The 17,736-nt window shown below is 37.2% G+C and overlaps 1 protein-coding gene and 1 pseudogene across 2 annotated transcripts in view; both read right to left on the bottom strand.

Annotated features, from left to right (window-relative positions):
- The window catches only part of LOC134755980 (arfGAP with SH3 domain, ANK repeat and PH domain-containing protein), an 80,023-nt gene that overhangs the window by 52,958 nt on the left and 9,329 nt on the right, over nucleotides 1-17,736 (bottom strand). For both annotated transcript variants that reach the window (XM_063692716.1, XM_063692717.1), the window contains exon 2: nucleotides 11,687-11,759. In XM_063692716.1, coding sequence (XP_063548786.1) covers nucleotides 11,687-11,759 — 73 coding nt within the window. The remainder of the gene's footprint in view (nucleotides 1-11,686; nucleotides 11,760-17,736) is intronic.
- Nucleotides 1,363-9,614, bottom strand: LOC134756173 (uncharacterized; annotated as a pseudogene).

Here is a 17,736-nt window from a genome sequence, read left to right as displayed (position 1 = left end):
GGTTACCCCACGTTAAATACCTTACTGTCATACCTGTCACTCGATGTTTTCAATGTAAGTTAATAATTATCGATATCACCATTAGTGACACTCGTGTAACTAAAGCCCAGTCCAGACGGACGGGAGAATTATGGTGACATTTAAGTGCTCTAAATTAAAAAATACTGCCCCTAAACGCGTCTACTGGCGTCACAAATCTCCATTGTATCGGTCACAATTTTACAATCGAAGAAAAGGGGAATCGGCGGGCCAAATTGGCGTTTGCATCCACACCACCTGATTTGATCAGACAATTTAATCAGATTAGCACAAAACTGTTCCCGTCTGGACTGGCCTTAAGCTGTTTAGTCTTATGTACCCTGATACATTTATGGTAATAATAAGCGAATCAATTTAAATTAAATTATTTATTAATTGTACGTAATCTACCGAATGTAACAGAATCTTAAAATACCAACGTTTCAATAAGTAGTGTGCACCTACTTTAACTAAACGTATTTTAAGATGTGTGCAAAATGCCCACCGCCTTCCTGGACACGAAGTCTAATTCATATGATTGATTTTGAGTCTGTATTGGCTTTCACAGAATTGAACACCTCAATTATCTTTTGGCGAAGTTCATAGACGGTATTTGATTCCCGTGCGTTTCACTCTCCTTTTAATTTCGCCCCGCAAAGGATGTCGAGTCGGCCATGCGAAGATTGGGACTTCGAGACGGCTTTGCGACTGGGCCGTTTCGTCCAATCCATCTGTCAGGGAACTCTTGCTCCAAATGATTTCGCACACTTAGAGCAAACTGCGCTGGTGCACCATCTTGCCGGAAATGAGGATTCTCCAAATTTTGCTCCGGCACTTCTTGTAGCAAAATCGTCAACACGTTTCTCGAGAATAATTTTATCTTAAATTTTATTGTAAAACCGAAATCTTGCATAAAATCTTATTTTCTTTGACAAGTGACAAGTACTAATCAAAACACGTTTACATCATAAACTGTGGCAGGTGATTGATAACCAAAGAGGAAAATGTTCATTTGAAATCATTTAACCTTTTCTTTGTTTATCATTATGTTAGGATAACCATGTGAAGCCTAAAAAAACGGGATAAAATAAAAAATTTAAACAAATTACTTTTGATTATTTTTAAAGCATCAGACTTAATTGAGGGGCTTAGTTTAGGGAAGATGTATGTAAAACATTGATTTTGTATCACCAATTTAATGTCACCCTGTATAGTTGTTGTCAAGTAGTATGCATCATGCATCTTACAAATATGTTTATGAGTTAAAAGGATAATACAATACAAGTATACTAAGCTAATAGTTTTGTACATGCGAACGGAAATAAAACCTATACTAATATTAAATTATATTTTACTTAATTGCCAAGTAAGGGCTCCCACATCACTAGAAAAGTATTTACAGAATTCATTTCTTATGTTAACTGGGTTTGTCGAGGATATATAATTTGTTGAATGATGTAAATCTGAAAAACCGTCGTGAATCAGTAGTTCTTCAGATGGTTTAATTCCATCTCTACTAATAACAAAATTGTGAATAACACCACATGATATCTGTTGCAGTTATATTGGACATTCAATGGTCGGTGAAAAATTCGCCACTTATTAGCTAAAATACCGAAAGTACATTCAACGTATCTTCTTGCGCGACTCAAGCGATAATTAAAAACTCTTTGTTGTATAGTCAAGTGTGTTCCTGGATATGGACGCATTATGTTATTCGTTAAAGGTAAGCCTTCGTCTGCTACAAATACATGGGGAATTGACGTCTGAGAACCAGGCAACGGCTTTGGTGCTGGTACGGGAAGCTGGCCTTGTTGTAATAATTCATTCAGTTTTGTATTGTGAAAAACCGTTGAATCACATTCCTTGCCGTAAGCTCCTATGTCCACATATACAAATCTGTAATTGGAATCAACAAGCGCCAGCAAGACTATAGAGTTGTAGCCTTTATAGTTGAAAAAAGAGAACCACTGTGATCGGGACTGCAAATTCGAATGTGTTTACCATCCAGGGCCCCAATACAATTGGGGAAGTTAGTGTTTTTAAAAAACTCGTCCGCGATTTGTTCTAGTAGATTTTTTGTTATACTAGGTATACCTTTACCTAGAAGGCTTTTCCATATAGCTTGACAGACTTCTCTAACTATTTTTCCAATTGTACTTCTTCCACGATATTCTGTAAATTCCATATCTCTGAATGTGTTCCCAGTCGCAAAAAACCTGAAAATAAATATTTCATATTCATATTCATATTCATATTTTTTGTTTGTATTAATCATACATTGTCATGGATGCGTAATTTACATTATATTATATTTTATATTTATTTATATATTATATTATATTTTATTATATTATAGGTTACATATATATGTATGCATATTATTGCATATACAAGTTAATAGTTACGCAGCCATACAAAGTGACAACAACCATGCAGTATATGTATATTATTTTATTGTAAGTTTGTTATTAATTATATGGTTGGTTTTAATAGATACCCAAATGTGTATTAAAGTTTAAATGACATAAGTAGGAAACAAATAGTCGGACAATTAATATAAAACTTTATCAGACAATCTCGCGGTCACGTATTAATGTAAATATTAAAATGCCATTTGAGTGACAGATACCGTTGAGATGGTTTGAGTCACTCAAGAAACAAAAACGAAGTTAATGAACGTTGTATGCAACAATTTCCAGTTTGACTAATAAAATTTCCTATTACATATTATAAGTAGAGTTAGATCAAGAAAAGTCTGCAACGATTTTGATAGCATACCTACGCAGTGCAAGTGTTATTTATACGACATATTTTCATAGAAGTTTGACGTTTAAAATAACACTCGCACTGCGTGTGCTATCAAAATCGTTGCAGACTTTTCTTGGTCTATCTCTAGATGTGTAATTTAATGCAAAGGTCGAAAATTTGCAAACAGTCACTAATAATCTGAATAAGAGATGTTTTTTTTTACAATGTAAAATGTTTTAAATAAACTTTAGTGGAAAAACCTCAAAGATAATTTTACAAGATACTCAAAAAGGCTTGAAAGATTAAATAAATCGGGCGCTGGTGTGACGAGAGTAAAAAAATACCATTTCTACAAGCAACTAATGTTTTTTTTTTTAAATGCTGCAAATTTAACTGACTCGAGCATAGTCGAGGACCAAGAAAGTGACGAAGATGGCCAGACAAATGAAACTACAAGCAGATCTCGGTACCAGCCTTGTTCTCGGAAAAGGAAAACGACCGACCAATTTGAGTCCGATATACTTCAGGCCTTAAAAGAGACAGAAAATAGACCTTAGATTTCTTACCTTATTGTTATTCCCAACGTCTCCAGAGGCCCAACGGGTCTTCTAAATATGTGTTTCTTCTTTATTAGAGGCGATATTTTGCTTAAAAGTTCTTCAAAACACGACACAGACATTCGAAAATTGTTATGAAATTTATTTTCAGTCATCTTCAATGCCTCGTATTTTCTTTTGAAATGATATCCATCATCATTCATGACATGAAGACATGTAAAATTTTCTTTTCAATTGCTTCTTATTTCTGCGCCTTCTTAATAACAGCCAAACACTGGTATTCGAATTCTTTACTACTTATGCAGCGCGGCGCCGCATGCGGTGCCGCGACGACGGACGCGGCACCGCAAGTCGCACCGCCAAATTTTTGCGTTGCGGCGGGCGGCACCGCGCGCGGCGACGCGCAACGCTTTGCGACACCGCGCGCGGCGACGCACGACGCAACGCCAGATTTTGCGTTGCGGCGAGCGGCGCCGCAGATTTCTGCGTTGCGGCGGCGGCACCGCAAAACGCGCCGCGTTGCGTCGGCGACGTCGCACCGCGTACATGTGGCCAGGCCCTAAAGAGGTTTAAATAAAATACTAACCTGCATAAAAAATACATACCTACACCCTATTTATATTTCAAATAGAAATAATATAGTCGTAAGCACAAACACAGAACAGAAATATAATCGCCTTTTTAGAAGTTGGTTAAATACTTAATTAAAATTAATGAGTGTAAGTCAATCAAATGTGTAATGTTTACAACGAGTATAAACGATGTACAAACAAAGTTAAGTGATTATGGATGGAGACGACGGCAGATGAATTGATTTGTTTACATTTATGGCAACTTCTATTGAACACCATGATACACTTTTTCGTGGCTATATCCATCACGTGGTAAAAATAAACAGACGTAAATGAAAGCTGTAGGCCTGTAGCTGACTGTAGTCCACATAAAAATTGCTATTGTATAAAAGCATATGTAAAAAGATTTCGTCTAGACGGACAGATGGATTCCAAGTATTTCCGACGTTGTGTCAAATAAAACTGCGGGTAATAAAATGCACCATTGTTTTACCATTGCATGTTACGACATTTGTTTTTCATCGTGTTCAGGCTCAGCGATGAATGGCATGTTTTTTAAATCGCAACGCGGAATGGAGAACTAGTAGTAACTTTGTGAAATAAGGGCGATATGGTCGAAATTGTTACCAATAGCCAAAAAGTTACGCCAAGGATATTGCCTGTGTAACGTACAATGTTTTTCATCATAATAAGTACCTAGTCGGCTCATAAGTTCTGTCATATACATAGTATCAAATAAAATCAAAAGTTTAAGTTTATTCCGTATAATTTGTACAGCGTTTGAAAGCTTATAAACTAGAGAATCTAAATGTATAACATTTATTCAAAATGACCGCCATAATTATCTACACAGGCTTGAAGTCTTCGTGGCCAGTCGTCAATGGATTCACGCACCACTTTCATGTCGATATTGGCCACTGCCGTAGCAAGAGATTTTTTCAGCGAGTCTAGATTTGCATGAGGTTTTGAGCACACCTTTTCCTCTAAATACTGCCATATTTTATAGTCTAAAGTATTAAGATCTGGGCTAGAGGAGGGCCAATCTTCATGCCGTATAAAGTCGATTTTATTGGAGGCGAGCCAGGCTTGTGTAGACTTTGCCTTATGGGCTGGAGCAAAGTCCTGCTGGAAAACCCAATGCTGGTTTAGAAACATCGTATGGGATAGTGGTTTCACAATATTAGTCAACACCGTGTCTTGGTACACTTTGGCACTAGTTTTTACTCCTTTCTCACAAAAATGCATACTAGTGACGCCCGCATAAGAAACTCCCAGCCAAACCATCACAGATGAAGGGTGATGACCTCTTTGAATACGGGGAATGCTATTAGACGCTTCTTTACTATTGCGAGCGTACACTCTATCATTTTGTTTATTACAGTTTTCTTCTATGTCAAAAATGTTCTCGTCCGAAAACAGTATACAACGGTGCTTATTTTTAGCGTACTTCTTCAATAAAGCTTTAGATCTTTTAAGCCTTAAAGCTTTAAGCCGACCATTGAGAAGATGGCCAGTTTTTCGTTTATAAGCACGAAGTCTCAGGTCTTGATTAAGCACTCTTTTCACCGTGTTTTTGCTCAAACCCATCTGGAGGGCCATAACTTTTTGTTTCCTAGCGGGATTTCTGGCAATGCGTGCCCTAATTGCTTGTACAACCGCTGGAGTCCTAGCTGTACGCGGACGACCGCTTCTTTTCTTGTCATTTAAACTAGAGACCTCACTGTATCTTTCTATGGTACGATACACAAATCTTAGAGAGAATTTTAAATTTTCAAGTAGCTTAAAAATTTTAGTCGGAGAGTGACCACAACGATATAGTGCAATTATTGCGGTACGGCTATCTTTAAGCGTCCACTCCATGTTGAAGATTCGAAATTAAAATGCAGAACGGTTTTTGTTTTAGGAGTTCCAAATTTAAATTTTAAAGGCCAGTGACAGAACTTATGAGCCGACTAGGTAATCATTTTACGTGATTTCATCATTTTAAGTCGAGACGTTATCAATGAGTAATAATGACATGAATAAGCAGTTCCATTCCCAATTATTTATATTTTCCGACCACAACACTCGGCCCGATTCGAACTTTAAGATACGTCAAATATTACGTATCTTAAAATTCGAATCAAACGTAAATGTCAGTGTGACGTTTCTTCAAACAAAAGCGTCATTTTTGACACTGACATATCGTATCTAGGCGTAATATTTGACGTGTCTTAAAGTTCGAATCGGGCCAACTGCCAAAATCCAACAGTAACGTCCAGTGATCGGAATAGGCAGAGTATAAATACCTAAACTTGGTAGAACAAAGTCATAAAGTGGAGACTGCCTTGCGATAATATTTTTTTCCGGAAACGTACGAAGTAAATAATATTGTTATAAATACAGTATAAAACAATGCATTCCTCTTTTTTTTTATTGGTTCTTTTATTTTACGCCTATAGATTGCATTGGTACTCTGCCTATTCCGATCACTGGTAATGTCATTAATTTCCTTTGTGGCACTTTCACGGTAAACCACAAACCCGATCAATCGATAATAATTGGTCAAGGGAATTCCGGAAGGGAAAACTAATTGATTTTTTTTTTCATTAAAAATATGCAGTAAGTATCTATTTTTGCTATTATTGACTTGAATATAACTAAAACAATTCCTAAAACTGTACGTCGCTAAGCTACCTACACCGTTTCTATTCGCATAAATTTTAATATGTTAAGTTGGCGGAGAAACATTAACAGCTAAGAAACATTAATTTGTTTACATCAACTTTACTTAAATTAAACTTCCAAGTTTAGGGAAAACACGAAAAGTGCGGGCTGAATGAAGCTCCGTGTCACGGCCCACATTTGCTAGCTCAATCCCGACGGCATCTGAATACTAATTTTTTGAGCGAGAGCCTCTCGCCTTTCAATTTCTCCTCGGGGCATTTTCCTCCCGTTTTTATGGAATGGTCGAGCCTTAGCTATTAGGACGAAGGACGCTGTATAATAGAAGGAGTGAATGTTACTAACTAATTTTGCAAATTAAGTAAAATGCTGGCAAAATTTTAGCATACATAAAATAAGGCGGTTCTCTAGAGTACAAATTGTACAAACCAAAATAATTCCAGACGTTTCAGGATCTTAGCCAAGATTCTGACTCATACAATATTTCACAATCAAAAATGTAGACGGATATCTAATACGCTGTTGATCACACAATAACAACCAGGCGGGGTAGCGACGCGGAAGAGTAAGTACATACTTAGCTGTTTATCATAAATCTAAAGCCGGCAGACTATAAATGCATAAAACGGTCGAGTGTTGGAAGTGATCCAAAAGTGCCATTGTTGTGATTTTGCTTTTAACTCGTCCATATTAGTTGCCAATATTTGAAGAATGGCTGAGGAAAACTTTAAAAGCTATGAATAAAGTGGTCGACCTTAAACTAGTTCCCGGCGTCTCCGAGAAGAGGAAAACTCCATACGTGTTCGCAAACTAGGTTTACCGCAAGTTAACCAGCAGCGTCCCATGCGAATTCGTCCAATTTTGTGACACACACAATTTTGTGTACAGGATGATCAATCCAAATGGGTCAGTATGGAGAAGTCAGAAGTCATTATTATTAAATCTAAAATCGACGCCATGGTTCCTAAGACCAAATGTCGCTATCTCTCATAGTTTCTGACTTCTCCCTACTGACCCATTTGGATTGATCACCCTGTGTATGACCATCGAGTTTTTGTTTAATACCCAACGTTTCTTTTGCATCCTTTACCTGGCTATTAAAACTGTCAACGTCTTCACAACATCCATGACCTAACCTAACGTACTGGTTTAAAAATGAAAACTGGCAACTTTATTTTACGAATTTTTCATGCGTTTTACCTCTGTAAATCGACTCTTTAAGAAGAATAAAGACCTATAAGAACCTCCCTAAGTCGATGCCCTATATAAGATAAAATCTCGTTAACACGAAGTTTTTAGCGTTTCCCTTGAGATTCGTGCTATCGAGGTTCCACTGTATATGTGTATAAAGGTAAACCGGTTTTACCAACACGGAGCAATTCTACTAGATATCCACGAAATCCTAGACCACTTAAACGAGGTATCGAGTAAAAAATATAAACATTTCCTCAAACAACACACAACGGTGCCCTACACACAAGTCATTCTATAGGAATGCTTAAGTTTTCATTAGGTCGTTTTTGCGCGCACGACCTTGCCGGCTGCGTGCAATCCGAACTCGCGCGACGAGTTCCAGCGCTTGCGCAGCCGCAGTAAACAAACCCACGCCACGTTGGAAAGTTAAACCTTAACCACGAATTGTAGTACTGCAACCATGGATTATGCGCTTCGGCAATTTTTTATATCGCGAGTATTTGTGGTGACGTTGTTCTTTGTTATGGGGTACCTAAAGATAAGAGCTATGTGTTGCTGAACGTTGCAGACGAATAATTGCCACGTTGCCACGCAATTTGTTAGTTAGTATAGCTAACTGACTGATGCATGATGGCCAAAAGAGGCACGACCATTATTACTATAACTTATTGTTTCGTTGTTTTGTTGGTTTGTCGTTAGGTCTTGCTATCGGTGTACATAGTTACATACTTAAATTTTATTTTTGATTGCAAGAGACTTAATGGCAGGTAGTAGAATAATAAATTATGGTAACATGGAATTGATTTTTATTTGGTTCGAGAGTGAAGTATCTTTTACTGTCTATATGTAAGTACCATTTAATTTTAAAACACCTATTCTAACTGCACGAATACACGAAAACATCACGTATTTGATTACTTTTACTATTGGTAACCACGTCACGATCACGATTGGTTTAAGCCACGAGCTTCACGCCTACAATAGGTTTATTGACCGGGCAACCCAAAGATTTTTTCCGCAATATAATATTATAATATTGTTCTCCTCCGTGTATCCGTGAATACTAACCTATCATATTCGCTAAACATAGGCTGGCAGCAGGTGTTAAATACTCGCTTCGGTAATCTATTCAGTATAAATAATTTTCAATTCTTTACAATAGCTTCTTGTTCAATTCGATCAATATTTTATTTCATAATACTTCAGTCACTTAAGGTATGGAGTTATATGGAACACTCGCAAAAAAATTTGCGAATGAATTTTTTTACGAAGTAATAACTTTCCATACACTCATAATCGGGGAATAACATTTAGCAAGTACCACAAGTCATAAGTTTATAAACCGTTATCTGGTTTGCTCTTGACTATTATGCTCAAATAAAGCTGCTAATAAATGAATGATTAATCAGTGTAAATACACTTAGTTGTATCACCTTCAAATCGCTACACAAATGAATTTGTATCTACTAAGCAATCAAGGATGCATTCAGTCTAGAAACTTGATTTGAAGTACTGCAGTAACATCGCACTGTGGCGAGCGAAACCAGACGTGACCCACTTTCCTGGACAAGTTGGTTAAGGGAAATGCACTCGCGACAGCGGACAGACATTCAATTCTTGTTTTAATCCAAGCGGTGATTTATCGACTGTTCATTCGCCATATTGGTCTTAGTATTTTCAGAGACAGAGAGAGAGGGAGAGAGCAAATGAATAATAGGGATCATTGTTAGGTAAAAGATTAAAGTTCTGATAACATTTTATTGGTTTAATAATTTACTCATAGGGCATAATCATTATAAAAAGTTACGACAAATACAGTATACATATTGTGTATCTGTATTGCATGCACTTACGGCATCTTTATACCTTAATTGGAGCTCAAGTTCTTTACGCCCAAGTGGGTATGACACGCAATACTTCCATATTTAGAACGCTTGCCGTTTAATTGTCTCTGCGTTTAATTAAACTGCATGTGTACAATCTTGAAAATAATCAATAGTTTATTCTTACTGAATAATTTCGTTGGTAAACATTTTTATTCAAAGAAAAAAAAGCGAAGCTGTAATTTTTTTGTTTTTATTTTATAGGTAATTAAAACCAAGAAGCGGTTTTAATGACCTGGGTAAATTATTTGGATATATTTCCAGGAGGTCACTTTGAAGTGTTAAAATTGCCTCGATAGGATAAGTATATTTTAGATAATACCTAAGTATAATGTCGGCTGTACACGCTCGTCGATAGCCTCTCGCCGAGAGTCTCGGCACCGCTCCGATCCAATCGAAAAAGCGCGAGACGAGACAAGGAAGAGCGAGACGAGAAGGGAGCAGAATGTACACACTCGTTCTCGGCCTGTCTCGGGGTCTCTCGACGAGTGTGTACAGCCGCAGTAGACGTTATACGAGACAGAAGAGACAACGTCATATTTGGCGCTGGAATGCAACGGATGGCTTCGTACAGGGCAAAACATGATCCTCTCGGAGATCATGTTTTGTTCTCCGAAAACATCAAAGGTATGATAAGATTTCTCGAGGAGTTAGGCTGGCTGGATTAACCTATCTCCCCTCACACAAATTAGGAGCGGAGACCTGAACCGTTGCGTAATACAATATAATAAAGTAATCAGTGAGAAGCACTGCGTGACTATGAGCGCTTTAAATTCCCTTCTCAATATCGGTGGTAAATTACAGACAGCCCTATTACCTATTGCGATATTTGGGTCATTCTAGTTTAGTAGTCTGTTCAGCCTCTGGGCTACTGTATTGACTATTGAGTGCTAAATCACGAATTAATACAGTAACGGCTTGTACAAAGTATTAGGAACACAAGGTAAATGTATGTTTCCAATACCAAGTTATAGATTTACCAGAAAATGGCTAAATAGCAGAGCTCAACGAGGGTGTGGAGTGTTAGGGTCGGCAAAACGCGCATGTAACTCCTCTGGAGTTGCAGGCGTACATAGGCTACGGAGACTGCTTAACATCAGGCGGGCCGTATGCTTGTTTGCCACTAATGTAGTATAAAAAAAATTGTTGGTCCTGATTACTCAGCTTTTCTGACAAGATTTAGTCCAATTACGTATCTTTTACTTTAATACAAGGATTTTAAATATTGATTGCTTTGCAATTTTGGACGTTATATGGAGTAACAAGTCAACGAATACTAAAACGCCAACGGAAAACATCCCTTCAAGCGAAATTTTACTTTTTAATTATCTCAAAACTAAAAGGTTACATGTGTAACTTTACATGAATAAGCATGTTTTTTTATACCATGAAGGTAATTTAAATTCTTTGACATGTTCACTATATGATTACTAGCATGTGAAAGTAGCCAGACCCAGACGACTAGCTAAATTTACCATTAGAATTTCTTATAACATCTTAAAAAGTTGTCACAACATTTGCAATGAGGCAATGAAACAAGCAATCATAAAACGAATCGAATACCGCCCCCGCATTATTGTCGGAAGAACACGAGATAAATATGGATCTACTGTTTTGTATTCCCGACTCTCGTTCCGACTAAAAATAGGGGATGGAGGAAGCAATATGAATAGATAGGACTGGAATAGTTAAACTGTCCGATGCATACTTAACTCGCTTGGCATTCAGTTTGGCTTATATTTGGAGCGGAACGCGTCTCGCGTACTAAATTAACGTATTACTACGGCCAGGGAACGTATGTCCACTCCGTTTGAGATTTAATGTTTGACATTAATGCTTTTGTGGAAAATGAAAATTGAACATTGGAGTTCGCAAGCTGTCATTAAAATAAGAAGGAATTTACATTAAATATAAAGCGACAAGCATATTACGGCAAAAAGTCGTGTCAGTGTTGCTGGTTGTTAAAAAACGCGATAGTGGCATAAAGATGCAATTATAGATAAGGAACAAAGGGTGCCTTTTGACTGAGAAACACACGAATACATACCATTTCCAGAATTGTGTATCGCCTTTATGGCCTTCTTTAGCTTTGCTAGGCCATCTCGGTCGAAGTCCAAGGTCTAAAACAAAAAAAAACGTATTTTTAACAAATAATTATTAGAAATTTTTTTTAAATACAGATGATAGAAATATTTCTTTATTTCTTAATATATGACAATTTATATTTATAAAAACACAGCTGAAACAAAGGTTGCTAAACCTCTTCAAAGGATAAAATCCGCCTTTGTGCTAAATCAGTGCCTTCAAGCTGGATCTAACATTTTTATTTTGTGTTTTCTATACTAATTTTGTTACCTTTTTTGTTTCTTATGGTAATTTATGGACAGCATTTCATTAACTGTCCGCGTTCGTGACCAAAAATAAACCTCCACTCGTCTAACCCCTCTTGCCCACTTTAGGGTGTTAAAACATTTTGGGGTGTCAAAAGGGTTGACAGAGATTCGAGACAGCGTCACGTAAGTACATTTGCAAATGCACCACTTCGTGTGGTAAAAACGGGCAAATAACGTGTATCCTGAAGATTTGTGGCTTCATAAGAACTATAAACTTGATGCGATAACGTGTCAAATAAAAAGGCAATTGACAATTTTATTATGTCATTTTTTAAATACCTATATGATTATGACTAACAACTAACAATGCTCGCTTGAGAAGTAAGAACCAGTACGTGAATCCACAATATAACCTATGTACCTAATTCACTGTAGGTTTAAAGCTAAATGCGAGTGCCTCACTCCCTCATTGTCTAAACACTTCTTGAGAGCTCTAGTATATGTGCAGGAACCAGGATACCAGGAACAGGATAAAAAGTTTTTTTTTTCTATCTATAAGTAAGTACCTCCAAGCATATAATTTACTTCCCCAGAATAGGCTGCTCTGCTCCAAAATAAACAAAGTGATATTCCGCTGTGCTTGCCTATATCAATGAAACCCTCTTCTTCCGCAAATAAGTTTTGGGATTGTTCTCGCTGCATCACATTTATACAATGGCCACGCGTCCAAAGCGACCTCAGCTGTAGCCGAACATCTGTCGCCCCAACTGGCTATTTATCAAAGCCCCCTCCGAATGGACCGACCGAACGACTAAATCGCACGATGCTAACTAAACCAAAGGGTCGTTTCTCTATTTCAATTTCATCATGACATACGGCATTTTTGACTTAGGATAGCGTACTACTGTGTTAACGCAAATGACGTATGTGCACAGCTACAACGAACTGTTATTGGTTGTTTTTAGTTCAGTGTAATAAAAGTGCAAGCTGTTTTAGTGCGAGACCTCAATTCGATTGCTTTTTAACTGGAGAATGCTCGAGTGGATTCGTTTAATTGAACACTTGATCTCAATTAGAACTTCAACCTACCTCTACGAGCTGATCGCTGTTTATGTTCATTATATTGTAAATTAAAATTCAAGGTTTTAGTTACGTCTTGGAAGTATTCTTTCTTCAGTTATAAATACCTATACATTACCGTGGAAGAAAGAAATGTCGCCAATGTCGCCATTGATGGCGAAATAAAATGTCTGGTAAATCGAAGAACTTTAATCATAGTAATGGTACTGACGGCAGTAGGGCCCATGACCATAAAATAAATGCATCAACTTACTCTATAAAAATATAAGTCGCGGGTAAAATATAAGGGTAGAGGCACGACCATCCATTGTACATATTTGTCAGTCAAGTATGTAAAATACACCCTCAATCGAATGGCAACGTCATAAGAACGAATTTGAGCCATTCTGCAATTGCCACGACTCACGTTACAAAAAAAAAAAAAAACTACTACACAGGGGTCATTAAATTAGGTAATCTCTTTGTAGCGGGCACATGCTTTAAAACAAGATGAGCGGTCCTAATCCACAAAACAAAAACAAAGCCAGTGGTAAGTGGGTCAGCCAGCTTGTAAATATATTACTTGTATATTTACCGGAACTTACGTAATTGCTAACGTTAATGCACAAGATAATGATAATAAGCAGATTCGCTTTCTTGGTTGCATTCACCGACGCATGACGAAGCCACTTGCGAAAGGAGGCGACACAATTGCTAACAAGATTTATTCACATTTGCTACTTATTACATACGACATGCGTATGTAGTTTTATTATTGGGTCGGACGCGGAATTAGGTTACTTGCTTTTCCTGTTTGTGATACTTATAGGCAATGAATGAATGAAATCTCTAAGTACTTTTGTTATTTTTAGGGTTTTAAGAACGCTTATAGGACCACTCGTGCGTCTGTCTGTCTTGTCTGTCTGTCTGTCCGTCTGTCACAGCCTATTTTCTCTGAAACTACTGGACCAATTAAGTTGAAATTTGGTATACATATGTAAGTTTGTGACCCAAAGACGGACATGTAACGTAAACATATGAGTTTTAAAACAGGAAAAAATTAAGTTTTTCAAACAATATCTTGTTACATATCAAATGAAAGAGCTTAATGTGAGAATCTCAAATAGATTTTTTTTATAATTTTAGGATAAAGGTTTAGAAGTTATTCAAGAAAATAGGCAAAAAATGACCACTCCCCACACCCCTTTATCTTCGAAACTACTGGGTGTAAAATTTAAAAAAAATACACACAATAGTTTTTTAATAGATCACAGGAAAAATCGAATTTAAACTGTTGTGAGTGACTAAAACAAGTGTCTAAACCGTGAAATTATTTAATCACAGGAAAACTTATTAGAAATATGCAGTCAAGCGTGAGTCGGACTTAATTACTTAGTTTTTAATCGGACCCCTACGGGATTTTTACAGGCATTTCACTCACGTTTCACATAAAAAATACATTATTTAAATTGTGTAATGTACGGAACCCTTGGAACTTGAGTCCGACTCGCACTTGGCCGGTTTTATAATGCGTAACATTTACCTGTCATCATATTGTTTCTCTCAAAGCAACCCAATTACGAATATGAACAACAACTCCACATATGTTCCGTTCCGAAACAGTTCATAGAGCAAAGGGCTGAGTATATAGTATATGTTTGAATGTAGAACGGAATTAGGGTTATTTTTATATCGCTTTGGCATAAAATGGCGTATGGTCATAACTACAAAGTATACTTACAACACAATACTCTTTATAAGTAATTATCTAATGTTTCAGATCTTTTTGAACTTACGCCCGCATAGTTCTGCAGCTGACTGACTTTGAGGTAAACCAAAGAACCGTAATAAGGTTGTCCATACGAGTTTACCAAAACAAGAAAGCACTGACTCAAAGGAGGGACTTGCGAAGATCGTGCCCGATCCAAACACAAACATTGACGGCGAAAGTTGTTGACCTTGTAACCTGATGTGGCATCGGAGATTTGAAACTACATACTTTCGAGATTTTAAGTCTGTTCTTGCCGTATGTTTAGGAATGGCAAGACGAAACTGCTATAAAATTAGTCATCAGATGGCATTGAGGTAGGATCCTTGCGTACCTACTACTTACTAACATTATAATACTTAATACATGTTTGAATCTGCTTTCACCTGTCTCAATGTCACTACTTCTAGGATAATCAAATTCCATTTCTACTGTTAAGTTTATTAATGAACCTATTTCTGGTGTTCAAAAAGGTTTTAATTTGCATACATTATGGATTCAGAAGATAGTATAAGATTGTGCCGATTTTGATTTGATGACAAAACAACACGATCTTAATGACTAATTTTAAATAAAAACTACAGTCGAACCTCATGAAGGAGGGCTTAAACAGGTTGATTGTTTTATATGATTATATGAATCAAAAATTGAACGGGTCACAGGTTTGCAAAGTGGTATTAAGGGTAAGTTAATCACGTAGATCGGATATGTACGCACATTAAAAGAGAAAGTTGGTAAGAAAACGTAAGTAGTTACCTGCTGCAACTTGTTTAGGGACTTTCGTTTTGTTTATCGTGATTTTATTATACTATTAGTATGCTCCTACTCGATCAGTACATTTTGCTTGTCAGTCAGTAGGTACTTTACTGAATGTAATGTTTGTACAACAAAAAACAGGGGGCAGGCAGACCACAAGCCTCTTGGTGGTCCACTATCAATAGAGACTTGCGAAACCAAGCTATCTCATCGTTGACAACCCAGGACAGAACGGGCTGGCGCAGACGCACAAGAAGTCCCGACCCCAAATGAAGTTGGGACAATGGAAGAAGAAGAAGTTTGTACAGTCAGCTGCAGAGAAAAGTGACCCCCCTACATACAAGTTTGTATGCAAAGGTGCTAAGTTAACAGTATTGCTGATTGTACATTCAAAAGTGGTCAGTTATACAATTCATTGTTATTATTCATTCATACTAAATAAATAAAAGGTACTTATCTTAAAATAAAAGGAAAGGAACTGAACAGAACAATTGACAATTACGATTATGCCATAAATATAATATGTACGTAAAACAAAACTAAAGCCTCCAACCTGCTTATAAAATAAGGTTGCATAATAGCTTTTATGCATGCCAAAACTGCACCGTGCATACTCCCTCGTGATACAGTTGCTTGCACTTGAGCACGCCACCTCAAGTAACATCGCAGGTAAGTACTTTAACTTTGATTTAATAATGCCTTTGAGTGCTCTTGTGTAAGGCTAGTTAAAATCTTGAACACGTGGGCACGTATCAAAAGATCTATAGATAGGTATAATAATTGATTTTACCCAAGATTGTAACATCATAGTAAAATTATAAGCTTGAAAGTACAAAATAGTGACATTTTATAGGTAATAAAAATAAAATAACATCAAGGGACTGTCTCGAACCAAATTAAAACTTTAATATAAGGGTCTTACTAATAGGCTTGTACCCTTCTGTCTGGTGGAAAGTGATGTAGGTTCTGGCATGTGACAAAAAATGGCAATAAAAGGTTCCCTCTGAATATACCTAATAATAATGACGATTAATAAAAACACCTATTATTTGTTTACTTGTCCAGCGTTTGCGATGGCTGAATTTGAGCAAAATTTAATAAAAAGCAGGAAAAAATAAGTAGAAAATGCAACCAACAGAAAAAAAGGAATAGGTATTATTCGGGCATTCGTACTACGTCAGACTGTAGTTAACGTGAAGCTACTGTGTTCTATAAACTACAAAATAAAAATATCTGGCAAAGAAGAATACGGTTGAAAACAATTCCAAACGGACATTTTAGAAAACTACCGGCACTCATCAAAGGCTCGCTAAACAATACATATATGTTGTTGTCTTAAAAAATATCCGCGCGTAAAATCTTAAGACAATACAATGGCAGTTTGAAGCGCATCGAATTAGAGACGAGACGAGACGGGTACAAAACGCTTTGTTAACAGATTTGTAAAGAAATCTGATTATGCGTTTGCTGCGCTTGTTTTTATAATTAACCAACGGACGAAGTTTTTACGGAGTTATAACGAGACGTTTATAAATTACTTAGTCTATTGTAGTGTTCAGGTTTTTCATCGTGACTCACGTTGCTGTATTCGACACGACACGAGCGCAAGCCGGAGTTCTGGCATCAAATCCTGCACATATTAGTATATTAAAGACGCAAAGCTATGTAAGAGAACGGATATCTCCGGCCAATTGTTTGTTGCCCTTGTCTCCCGCTCCCCACCCGCGTGGGCCACCCCAGATTTGTGACGACCGATTTTTTTCTGCACCCGAGAAAATTCGCATGAGAAAAGCAGCTCTATTTTTATTTTAAAAAACTGCTTTTCGACTGGGGTTAAAATGGCCGGAGATCTCCGTCCGTAACAAATACGGGGCACACATTACTGAGGAGATCTCCGGCCGAGGTACATAGGGGTGCTTTTGTTTGACAGCTTAGTAGACGACAGGTTAATGTTTTTACCCGACTGCCGAAGAAGGGTTATTTTTCCCGAGCGTGTGCATGTTTGTATAGTTGGTCAAACCAAATTGTCAGTAAATAAGAACAAATGAAAAACTATACTCATCCTTTTCTTTTGGGTGCTAGTATAGTATGATTCTCTCTGACAAACTATATCTCTAATTCTTTGGCACGGCCTACGGCCTGGTGGCTCACCTAGCTATTAGTTGTGGGACTGACAAGCTA

Source organism: Cydia strobilella, chromosome 3, assembly GCF_947568885.1.
Source record: "Cydia strobilella chromosome 3, ilCydStro3.1, whole genome shotgun sequence".
In the NCBI taxonomy this organism is placed as follows: Eukaryota; Metazoa; Arthropoda; class Insecta; order Lepidoptera; family Tortricidae; genus Cydia; species Cydia strobilella.
The sequence above is the reverse complement of the archived record's forward strand: the minus strand, read 5'-3'. Positions and strand labels throughout refer to the sequence as shown.